Source organism: Sceloporus occidentalis, unplaced genomic scaffold (assembly GCF_023333645.1).
Source record: "Sceloporus occidentalis isolate IW3139 unplaced genomic scaffold, rSceOcc1.0.p SCAF_157, whole genome shotgun sequence".
NCBI lineage: Eukaryota > Metazoa > Chordata > Lepidosauria > Squamata > Phrynosomatidae > Sceloporus > Sceloporus occidentalis.
In genome coordinates this window covers 132,501-145,150 of record NW_028317137.1, presented here as the reverse complement: position 1 = coordinate 145,150, position 12,650 = coordinate 132,501, and the positions used below count along the sequence as shown (strand labels likewise).

The 12,650-nt window shown below is 38.0% G+C and overlaps 1 protein-coding gene across 1 annotated transcript in view; it reads left to right on the top strand.

Annotated features, from left to right (window-relative positions):
* The first annotated feature begins 801 nt into the window (after positions 1-801).
* LOC149280202 (sodium/hydrogen exchanger 2-like) overlaps positions 802-12,650 on the top strand; it is a 13,952-nt gene continuing 2,103 nt past the window's right edge. The window contains exons 1-9 of the mRNA XM_089500584.1: positions 802-1,039; positions 2,801-3,264; positions 3,413-3,663; positions 5,549-5,766; positions 7,306-7,502; positions 8,916-9,005; positions 10,146-10,216; positions 10,769-10,930; positions 11,875-11,977. Coding sequence (XP_089356710.1) covers positions 802-1,039; positions 2,801-3,264; positions 3,413-3,663; positions 5,549-5,766; positions 7,306-7,502; positions 8,916-9,005; positions 10,146-10,216; positions 10,769-10,930; positions 11,875-11,977 — 1,794 coding nt within the window. The remainder of the gene's footprint in view (positions 1,040-2,800; positions 3,265-3,412; positions 3,664-5,548; positions 5,767-7,305; positions 7,503-8,915; positions 9,006-10,145; positions 10,217-10,768; positions 10,931-11,874; positions 11,978-12,650) is intronic.

Below are 12,650 nucleotides of genomic sequence, written 5' to 3'. Positions count from 1 at the left end.
ACCGTATAGACCGTTCTTTATGAGCGTTTATGTAATCAAGTAGTACTATGACATTAAGCATGGGGAGGGGGCTTGATATGATGTCACAATTACACTTCCTGGTAACATGAATGTCACATTCTGTCCTGACAAATTGAAACAAAAACTTTGCAACTATGGAAATCTGTGATTTATTTAACCTTTAATTATTAAAATAAAGAAGTTTATTTCCAACAGAACCGTGAGCCTGGTTATTTACTAATCAAGGTGATATTGGAGTTTCTACTGGAATGTCTACTGCCTTCTTAGGGCAGACCATCATAGAAACATAAAAATATTGAATTTTGCCCCGTCTAGTCTGCTTATCCTTCCATGTATAAGACTTAGATCTAAGTCCTTGGTTTCATCTTAGATTCAGGAGGCATGCCTGTGATGGGAGGCTGTTCCATATATCTACCACCTTCTCAGTAAAGTAAAACTTCCTTACATTACACCTAAAACACTCAGCAATGCATTCATACATCATAGATCACAGATCCATCAACAGATCGACTGGATTCCTAATGATGTAGCAGAAGAATCATTAAGCCGGGGCATGTGTAATGGGCTAACGCTAGACGCGACTCGGAAACATTCCACTAAACAATGCACTTGGTTCTTCAATTAAGCTCGTCCCGGCTGGATAAACTCCCAGAAGTCATCTGAGCGCAGACCATCTCTGCCTCTTCATGCCTCCATCCATCCATCTCATCTTCTCTAATGGTGGAAGCAGACAGCGCGTCCCGACAGCTCAGCCGGAACACGATGAGGGGCGCTCGGTACATGGTGCTTGTGTGCGTATGTCCGTTGGTCGTTCACCTGGCCAAAGCCTCTATGAGCAGAGATGACCCGGAGTATCCTCTCACGTCCCACGAGCGCGGCGTCTCCAACCTGTCACACCTCGGGCAACATGACTTCAACGCTTCATCGAGGCTGAGGATCTTCTCCATGGACTACGACTACGTTCGCACGCCATTCGAAATCACGCTGTGGATATTGTTCGCGTCGTTGGCTAAAATAGGTAAGAAAAAAAAAATATATATATATAATTTTTATTTTAATATACTTTGGGAGTCTTGATGTTGATTGTATTATTGTAACATCTTTTTTTTTTAAATTACTATATAGATTAACCATTTACTTGCCTCAATTAGTCCGCACTATGAATTTGTCAATGTTAACAGCGGCAAATTAATGTTAACACTAGAAAACTAACCCAATTAGTGCTACAAGTCAGTCGAAAACACCTTTTCCTGGATAATTCCTGATTTGGGTATGTGTGTCCTGTACCGTTTTATTCTCACCAATACCTGCTTTTTTTAAAAATCTATTTGAAATTAATTTTTAAATTGTAAAAAAATTTTCACCAAACTCGAAGATCGTCGACTGTTAGCAAATCAGGAATTCCAAGGTGAACTCCGTTCTTTGCTGGGGAGTAATCAGCGTGTTTAATGCATGTGCATAGGCTGTTCAGTGCATACCTCCCAAGTATCTCTTTTCAGAAAGGACAGTCCCTCTTTCAGACCTAAATGCCCTTTCCTCCCCTGAAGTCCCTCTTTTCTAGGAGTTCAGAACGTTTGCCGGGTATGAGTCTATCACAGTGTACAGCGCTACAGAATATGATGGCGCTATATAACTGTCCGCTGGCCGTTGGCACCCCCCCTATCTGCCGTTTGTGGCCAATGGCTGGAGATGCCCGTGAGTAAATAAACGTAACGTGCACTTATGTCATCAAACGGCCACCTAAAGCCTTAAAGTGCCAGGGCCGCCTTTTCATCGCCAGCCCGACCCCAGACACATTGTCGAATATAATTAATGTTTGTACGTATAACAATGTTGTACATACTTCTTGTGATGTGTTTGACCTTCACACCTGAACGCAGTAATGCTTTGTGTTGGAGGTGGGAGCCCAGCTCTGCTTATTTGTGAGCAACACAAAATTCATAGCTGCCAACAGTCCTGATTTTATCCCGTTCTAGCTCTCCCAGCTGTGAATCAGTGCACAACCCCTGCAAAACATGCGTAAAGCTGCGTAAACATACATACTGAGATCATAATGTTTTTATAGCTGTGATTTATTATTAATAGATGTGAAGGAGAGAGTCCTTAAGCCTCTTGGCAAAGAGAAAACAAATATCGATTGGGTTAAGTGCTGCATTATTCTGCTATTCCCTGATGTCTGGAAATTTTGTAAGAGCTCCAGGAAATTATCTACGAGTCGGAGCTACGGACGGTTATTTGTGATAACCGCTTTCATTAGGAGTGAATGCTGGCAGGTCTGATGTTCCTGTCATTATTAGGCTGTTAGATATATCAAAACATCCGCCATATACGTAAGACGGGGGTCGTACGCGGCAAGAAGGGCAGCTGCCCTAGGCTCCGTTCCACCAATGTATCAGAATTCTACGGTCAGAAGGTTCTTGCACCCTTCCTTTACTCACGTAAGCCAATTAAAAAGAGGAAAATAAAATAATGGAAAATAAGGATATGTTCGCTTAGTTGACATGGCCCCTTTATATGATCCTGGTTGAGCTGCAGGCGACATACATTTAACCCCTTAAGGACAATGGGCGGTCCCTAAACCCATTGAAAACAATGCATTTTGAGCCCGTACATGTACAGGCTTTGTCATTAAGGGGTTAAAACCCCTAAAATAACATACATGTAAGCATCTGTTGATGACCGGATGCACTGGAACGGTATGTATGTATGCTCAGTTCTTGAATACATTCAATTTATTGATGACCAGATACCAAAGTCATCTGTTTTATTCTTCTCCCAGGTTTCCATCTTTCTCACAAGCTTCCTTCGGTGGTACCGGAGAGCTGTGTCTTAATAAGTGTGGGTCTTGTCATGGGAGGAATAATTTACGGCATGAAGGACCAATATAAACCAGTCATGAGCAGTAAAGACTTCTTCTTGTACTTGCTACCTCCCATAGTCCTGGATGCTGGATATTTCATGCCGAGCCGGCCTTTCTTTGAGAACATTGTGCCCATTCTTTGGTACGCCATTGTGGGAACGATCTGGAACGTCTTTGGTATTGGCTTCTCTCTGTACGGAATTTGCCAGGTGAAGGCTTTTGGTCTGAGGAACATTTCTCTTCTTCACAATCTCTGGTTCGGAAGTCTGATTGCGGCAGTGGATCCGGTGGCCGTCCTGTCCGTCTTTGAAGAGATCCATGTAAACGAAAAGCTGTACATCCTGGTGTTTGGAGAATCTCTTCTCAATGATGCTGTTACCGTCGTAAGTCTCTGGCCACGCGTCCAATCGGGGTCACAAGTAGGGCATACTGTATTATTTGACATAATATCTGGGCAGGCCTGGACTAGCCCCATACTGACCAATATTATTGAATATGCTAAAAGATTTATGGTTTTTTTTTTTTCCATAGGTGCTGTATAAGTTGTTTGAGGACTTTGATGAAATGACAGACATTCAGTTGGTGGACATTTTCTCTGGCATCGGGAAAGTCTTTGTGGTAGGCATCGGAGGAGTTTTGGTGGGCCTTGCGTATGGGTTTGTGGCTGCCTTAACAACGCGTTTCACAGAAAATATCCGCGTTATCGAACCACTGTTTGTGTTCTTGTACAGTTACCTTAGCTACCTCACAGCCGAGATGTTTCATCTTTCCGGAATTGTGGCGTAAGTATTCCTGCGGCCATCTTTTCATATTTTTAACCAATGAGAGCACAATTATTCCTTGGGACTTCATCTTTAAACCTCATGCAACCGTTGTTCCTCTTAACCATGGCTCCTCTCCACATTTTGCGCGGTAGATTAATTCTGAGGGATTCATAACTGCCCAAAGATAATCTTTCTATTCCATATAGATAAAGAAAGGGGTAACAATAAAGGCTGCGGCAGACTGTTTGGGTAAAAGTTTGGTTTTTTTTGCATCAGGAGTCATAGAGTTAAATTTTAGCATTCTATGCGACCCTTTAGTGTTTTATCGCATGCACCGAGGCCGGATTACAAGCTTTAATCTTTCTTAACACCCGGACAAAAGCTCGAGACCCCTCTGGCTATCATTTTAAGAGAAGCCTCGGATGACAGCTTTGACTGAAATTGCCACTGACATCGTGTTTTGACTGCAATGAAATAACAAGCCCGATAAAAACATCTTCAATTTCTATGAGTTAAGAAAAATGAAAGTAGATAAGAGTTAAACGACCCTGCGCGACTCCACACAACGTAAGTGTATGTTAGACTGCGCGAGAGTTCACTATGGGGGTTAAAGGTGCTGTTCCACAGAGACGTTTCCCCCAACATTCCTAGATTTTTATATTATGATGAACAAATAGGAATCCATCTTAAACAAGAGTATCCCTTTTTAAAAATATCATTTTGCTGTATTTTGCTGTATTTTCACTGCTAACCTTTAAAGCTCCTCTAATAGCTCTCATCACACCTATCACACATCACACCTATCACACATCACACCTATCACACAACACACCTCATTCAATCACACTCACTGACCTCCACTGTGCATGGAATGGCAGTAAGAATGGCTGCTGGGGGTCAGACTGATTTGGTGTAATACATAGGCGAGGGCTTTGGAGGAATAACAGGACTCGTATGTCATTAAACTTTTAAACACATTTTTAAGAGACAGGGAGCATTAATGAGAAAAGCAACATGACAGCTTTATTTTACTTCTCTCTCCATGATGCAAAACTTATCTGGGGATATTTTAAGAGACCCCCTATGTAAAGCAACTAGGGGCTGGGGGAAGCTTGACTTTATCCATGGCCAAACCCAAGGCCAGAAGGTGCCAGCTGGCGTAGACCAAGGTGCCTCTGTACCTGTACTTTTTAAGAAATCCCCCTGCTTACTGTATGTGCTCTAAAAACATGTATTATTATTTTTGTAGTTTCAGCAGGTATTGCAATTAACCACAATGGTATCCCTTTATACTTAATATGTAGCTATATATTGGCTTACCCACACCTGGACTGTCCACCTGGCACACCATGCAAATGCCAGGGCCACCCCATCATCACTGGCCTTACCAGAACCAGACACATGGGTCACCAACACGTCAAAAGGCCAGTCGAGTTAAAGGGACAGTCTTGCCCCCACCAATGATAATTAATGAAAATACTCTCTAAGACCCCCTTGGAGAACATCACGTGCATGAGCATTGCTGATTCTTTCTTCTATTGTGGGACTGGTGGGTTGATTCCTTACATTTCAGTTCCAACTTGTTGAATCCACAAAGTTCTTGTTTTTTTTTTGACTTGGGCGTATGTGAGTATTGTGTTTTTTTGTGAGTGGGCACATGAATTGATATTATTGGATTTTAGGCGATAGAAGGCTTAATTACCCAAAGAAAGGTTCTTAAAAGCAAAGCCTTGTGTTTAGTTAGAAATGATAAATGTTACTGGAATCAAATACCGGTTAGTGTTTGTCGAGCTGCTGATATCGATGTGACTCTCGGATCTTTAGCGCCGCCTGCTGGTGGAAGCAGCTCTTAACATTCCACAGCGACATATAAAATGTACAGGTTTTTTACCTCTTTCCACAGAATAATTGCCTGCTCCATGAGCATGAAACGCTACGTGGAGGCCAATATATCCCAGAAATCCTACATCACCGTGAAATATTTTATGAAAATGTGGAGCAGTGTCAGCGAAACGCTGATTTTTCTTTTCCTTGGGGTTTCTACAATCGGAGACAATCACGAGTGGAACTGGCCTTTCATCTTTCTGACCATTATATTCTGTCTTTTTTGGAGAGCATCAGGTAGATAAAAGAAAAGCAGATAAAAATGTACTCTTATTTGTCGTTTCCCCATATTAGAGAAAATTCCATATGTATAACCTGGAGGAGATGAGTTTCGTCCCCTGCCCACTTGGTTCGGATAAAAGTCGAGGGGCATTGGCCACTCCAGTGGCGGTTCAGGTCCTGCGGTGCCCGGCCATGGTATACAGTATATGACCTCACACCGTGAGAGCATAAAAGTGTAACATGAGGTCACGCGTATCCAGCCGGCCTTCAAGTGCCCCCCAGTCCGGCCGTGACAAGTTGCCTTTAATAAGGAGCGATACAATTGTATCTTTTGCCGATATTACGTTAGCGCAATATCCAACATCTAAAAGTTTCCAGATTGACTTCTTAACTAAACACGCATCTCTATTTCAATCAGCTCTGAGATCGCCTTTCCACATTCTGTTTGCTAGCGGGGCTTCGTAAAAAAAAAAATGTTTTGCTCGCGGGGAGCATTTTTATTAAAAAATAAAAAATTGATTAATAAATTGTATCTGAAAGCAGCAGCAAATAATAAAGTTCATCAAGAGCTGTATTTAATAGTTTGATCTGTCGTTCGAAAAATTACAGTGATTGCATAAAATAAGTTCCCTGTGGACACTGTTCACAAGAAGAGCCGTTTTTATGAATAAATTACCATATTCTATTTCATTTACAATTTATAAAAGCAGAAGTAATGAGCTGATATAAATTTTAAGGATTTTAATAATATGTTTTTTGGACGGCGTGTAAATGCTAACATTCTGCCGCTCTATAATTCAAACTGTAGCAATATTAGTGTCAGTCTGTGGATTCCAATTGCATTGTGTTGCTCCCCGCTGTAACGTGAGCTTGTCTGGGGTTGATTAATTGAAGACTCAGTTGTCGGTGTTATGTCGTAGAAACAGGAGCGGACTTCATATTCATGCAATATTCAACAATCGTTTTCATTCATTCACAGAATTTAACACAGGGGTATAATTAGAAACCATAGGCCCCGGTGCTAAAATTGCCCCAGGGCCCCACGACTTCACAAGCAACATGTCCCACAGTTGTCGTCCCCCAAACAGTTGTGAGTGCCACCTTTGCCCCCACACCCAGTTGCCTCCCTGTGCCGCTGGTCCTTCATTTGTTTCACTATATATTATAAGGGGGTAGCTAAGCCTTTCTCCTGAAGAAACTACCCGGATTGGCCCTTCATACAGTATTGTAAAGTTAAGTTCAAGAGTTTAAAATATTTAATCTCATCTCAATCAACCGGCAAGCTCACAGTCAAATTCCAAATACAACATACAGTAAATTGTCTTCTTTCTTCTTTCTTCTTCTTCTTTTTCTTCTTTCTTCTTCTTCCATCTTCTCCTGTTAATCTTCTTCTTCTGTCTTCTTCTCCTGCTAAGCGTATTTTGAAGTCAGAAGCACTTATGTTATGGAAAACACTTGTTTTAATGCTCAATTTTCGTTTTCGATTCAGTACTCTTGTACTACAGGATGATCTTTATGGATTTATGGCCAATATATATATGTTTATTATTTTAGGGGTTGTTGTGCTAACAAGTATATTAAACAAGTTCTGCGTAAACTCAATCACCAGAAAGGACCAGTTTATTATCGCATACGGGGGTCTCCGAGGGGCCATCTGCTTCTCACTTGTGTTTTTGATACCAGAATTTCCTAAAAAGAGACTTTTTATAGCTGCAACGACAGTGGTTATCCTCTTCACGGTGTTTGTCCAGGTTAGTACAGATACATGATCAGGGAAGGGTGGGAATATGTATGTATTTTCTATGATTGATTTTAAATGTATATATATATATATATGGGGGTACATCTTATCATAATATCGATTAGGCTGCTTGAAGAATGCTTTTTAAAGGATTTACAAAGTAATTCTATGTGCATTCTTTATTTGTCTGTCCCTTTAAAGTAAAGCAGAACATATATATATATATATACCCTATGCCGTAAACATACCTACACAATTCCAGCCAGTTCCTAAATGATGTTCTGGGAAGTTCCGTCACTGCGATTAGAAAATGTTAGAAACACACCAGCTCCACGCATTTCCAAAAATGTATTATTTAGTCGTTTTCTAACTCAAAATGAACTTTACAGCATGCTAGCAATCACCACTTCTGCCCTCGGGACAGTGTTTAAGTTCTGAAAAGCGTGTTTTAAGATGCAAATATGGGTCAGGGTTTGAAAAGAAGTGTCCTCATGGCAGGTGCAGCCACACTGAGACCGGAGAAAGCGACAAAGATCGCTCAGAGCCCACGTCCGCCTTCTCATCAAGCTTTATAAAGAGTATTTTGAAGGTCGAGGCAGGCGCTTTGTTCGGTCCTTACCACTAAGTGATGATGTCATTCCTCAACTAAATGTAGCACAGTCAAAGAGAAATTCCTGCGGGCATACATCGCTTAGGCAAAGTCTTTAAAATCATGAAGTTCAAGGAAAAAAAAAACCCCAAAACAATTGTACAGTTGAAAGGGTATTTGGGGGAATTGTTCAATGAAATGGTTGAATTTAGGTAGTAATTGTGAAATCCTGCCTTGGGCAGTAACGTCTTAGTGGCATGGGGCAGACAACTGCGCTTATAACGCAATATATATAGTACGTTAATTGTACACGGAATATTGAGCTTTTTATTACAGCCACAGAGCTACGTCAACTAGCCTCTCTAAAATGATCAACCCAAATGAGCCCTAACGACGTAGACAATGCTGACTACCCTCTATAAAATTAAATACATTAAATATGTAACATTATGAGATCTTGGCGTCCATGAAATTAGAGCAGGCCAGTTTCAGTTACCTTCTCTTCCTCTTAAATGTGCAAAGTGAGGCATGTAAGGACTACCAAGAAGATGGTGGTTGGAGGAAGGAACGCTGGTGTTTGGTTCATGGAATGTTGCCACTCAGGACCAGTCCCACCATACTGAGCCATGTTCTCTCCTTTGTAGGCAAACAAATAGGGAGGGTGTTCTGGGTGTTTTCATAGGGTGCTAAAAAGCATAGGGCTAAATCTGATGCCATCAATAATTTCTTTATTTATTTATTACATTTAGATGTTTTTAACTGTTTTAATATATATGTTTTTCTTATTTTCATATAAGAACGATGACATTGATTGACCTTAAAATATTCTATTAGGGAATGACAATCCGGCCGTTGGTGGAGCTGTTGGAAGTCAAAAGGAGCAACAAAAGTGTTTCGACTGTGAGCGAACAGGTCCATATCAGGGTAAGTGATTGGCCGGCTCATGGATGGTGATGTCATGTACAAACTATACTCTAGGGTTGCTCAGCAAATCCAGATAGAGGTTATTCGATAAGCACACCTGAAAACTTCTCAGGGCAGGCTCCCTGGAGCTATCCCTTCTTTGGAGGAGTGGCTTCATGTGGGGGGCAGGGCTAGTGATGTTTGGGGGTGGGGCTAAGCCCAGAGTTTCTTTTGTGGAAAGGGGATATGGGCGGTGATCAGGGAGAAGTGGGCGGGGAGTGGGCATGGTCACACACTATTTCCCTGCCCAGAGAAAGAAGAACCTGACCCGGAAATCTGTGGAATCAGAAACAGAGTGCTGAGTGATAATAATTATCAAGTTAGGTTCAGGTGGACACCAAACCATCTCCACCCAGTTTGCAAGAGCTCAAATTTGCCAGAGACCCCTGCAGTTATAGTGAAATCGGACTTTTAGAAATGGAGAGAGAAAAGTTGTAAGATTAAGATCCATTGGCTTTTCCTAGCAATCTGAGAAATACTAAGAGCTGTATTCACAAATGAAGAAATAAAACATTAAATAAACAAGTACATACATAAGACACATACATAATAGACAATAGCCTCTTGGGCTTATACTCTTAATGAGAATGTGCATTTATTTACACGTTGATAAGCACAAGGAAGCGGTTATTAATTATGTTTTTTTCCACTCTATTTTTCTCTCTTGGGTTAATTCATGCATACATAGATTTATTTTTTCTGTATTCCGTAAAGAACTTTAAACAATTCTAAAAGAAAAGTGCCCGGGTTTGGGTTACCGGATTTCATTTCATTCACTGAAATGTGCAGCTGTGAAAATATTGTACCATTTCGGGACTCCATATGCGTGCGTATGGCTTACGTTTCATCGGCAATGCGCTTGCAATATAAAACACTTACAGAAAGGAGATGCTTGGAAAAAAAACCTTCTATCAAATCTTGCGGTATATAATTTAAAAGGAGGATTCTGTTATTTTCTATTTTAAGAATAAAATTGCATTTTTTTTTGGAATCGACTATTGCTCAATAGCCACGTTCAGCTCAACAAAAACATTTTTTATTTCATCATGGCCGCATGAATCTCCCTGAATATGTTTTTGTTTTTATAAACTTCTTTTAAAGTTTCTGGATCATCTAGTTGCTGGTATAGAAGATGTTTGTGGCCACTGGGGACAATATTACTGGAAAGACAAGTAAGATAAATATGTATATTATTTTAAAGAATCACAAGGAAATTTAAATTTTGCTGATGGTTTTAAAATAATAGTTCAGGACTAGAACAACATCAAATGTTTTTTTTCATGGATATTTATTTATTTAGAAAGTATTTCACCACTAGATGCTATTTTTGGTTTTTAATTATATATTAAAAAGCATATAGAGTTAAGTTACATATTAATACAAAAATATAAAAAATAAAATATTAATATTAAATTACTAAAAAAAAAAACCCAACACTAGAATATAATGTGGCTTTTAGATTGGTAATTTCATTTTTTTGAGAATATTCCAGATTTGCATAATTTTGTAGTTAAATTAAATGTATTTGTACAAACAGAATTTTTTACTTAATTAGAATAAGTAGATATTGGTGAATATGAATGAAAATAAAGTTTGCAATATTTTACTTGAAATTTCAGAGAAAGCAAAAAAAAAAAAAAAAATACAAATGTTGGGTTTCATTTTTAAACATATCATGAATATATAAAATATATGATATTTAAATGGACTTTTCCCCCAAACAGATTTGAGTATTTCAACAATAAATATCTGAACAAGATTCTACTGAAAGACCATCAGCCAAAGTCAAGCATTGTGTTACTTTATGAAAAACTAGAGAAGAAACACGCCATAGAGTTAGCGGAAGCGGGGCACTTAGTCAATGTGTCGACAACATCGGCCCTGCGGTAAGTATTTTTTATTCATATATATTATATATACCTCAAAATGTGAGTTTAGAACATTTAAGCATATAGGACTCAAGTATTCATAACCAAATTCCTTTAAAAACAATTAAGGGAAGAGGCTTGATACTTAATCATGTATTTAATGGCAATTCTTTTTTTCCAAATAAAAATTATTGCATTAAAATTGCTATTTATTTATTTATTTTAGGTTGCATGCGAAATCAAAAATAGTATATTTATTAATTAAGGCTTTTCCTCCTTTGGTAAATGTTCCCATATTTTTTCCTTTGTTCTTTATAGGAACAAGAGCAAAATAAATAGTTTGTGATACCAAAGCAATACTAGTAAATTTTAATTAACAATTTTTAAAAAAAAAAAAATACATCTACAAATTAGATCTAGAGACGATAAAGTGAATTAAAGGATGTTTTAGTAAGAATATTACGTGTAAAATATATTAACGGAGCGCTTTGGTTAATTCATTCTACTTTGTAATGTAACTGTTATTTTTAGATGTCTTGTATCCATTATCTTAAAGTTAAGAGTCGATTATGACTACTTAATAAACATATATATTCCAAAAACAATCAAGATTGAATTAAATGCGTTTTCTATATTATTCGGATAAACATAAAACCAAATTATTGTTTTTTGTTTTTTTTTATAAATTATGGCATATTGAATCAATTATTAAAAAAAATCTATCTATCTATCTATCTATCCATCTATCCATCCATTATCTATCTATCTATCTATCCATCCATTATCTATCCATCTATTATCTATCTATCTATCTATCCATTATGTCTGTCTATCTAATCTATCTGCATAATAATAACATTTTATTGTAAATATTTTTTTATGAAATCAAGCTATTGTAGTATTCCTTGTAAAAACAGAACCCCAAAAATGTGATTAATAGCAATTTCTCTTGTTTCAAACAGTAACAAACGCAGATCCTCATCCGCCAAGAGCCAGATTCTTCCTCAGCAGATGGATGACATACAGCGAATATTATCAAGGAATTTGTACCGAATAAGAAAAACGGTAAGAAAAGTTGGCTTGAGCGCTCCAATTTCCTGCTTTCCTATCTTGTATAGTTTGGTCGGGCCTTTTAAATGAAACTGCGAAGATTCAATAATATATTGGAAAAAAAGAAATAAAAAAAACAGCAAGAACATTATTGTGTGTTTTCTTTTGTGATCAGAGTAATCGATAGATATATCCCGCAAACCATTTAAAGAGCACCAACAGATAAATTCCATAATTAATAAAAAAAAAAAACTTTTAATTGCAAAATCTATCAAATGTTTTTTTTCTACAGATATTTTAATTATAGATTAAAAAAAATGTATAAATGACCAAATTCAGTAAGTGTTATAAAAATCAATATCTAATCCAAAATGTTATTTGCCCTTCCAAATTATATGACACCTTGGTAACAGAGAAGAAAATAAGGTGGGATATATTTATCTTTTTAAAATTATATATATTTTTTTTTATATTTTAGAATGTATTTGAATAATCAGGAATGAGGTTTTTTTTTTTTTTGAGTCCCCACAGAAACTGAGAAATAAACAACTGTGTTGAGGTTGGAAACTCAAATGGCACTTGAGCTCGAATGCGTTTGCCCTATAGAATATTAAAAACCATACATTAAAAAAAAACTGTTTAACGGATTAAAAATATATATATAGGGGTTGGTCTTTAATATTTTGTC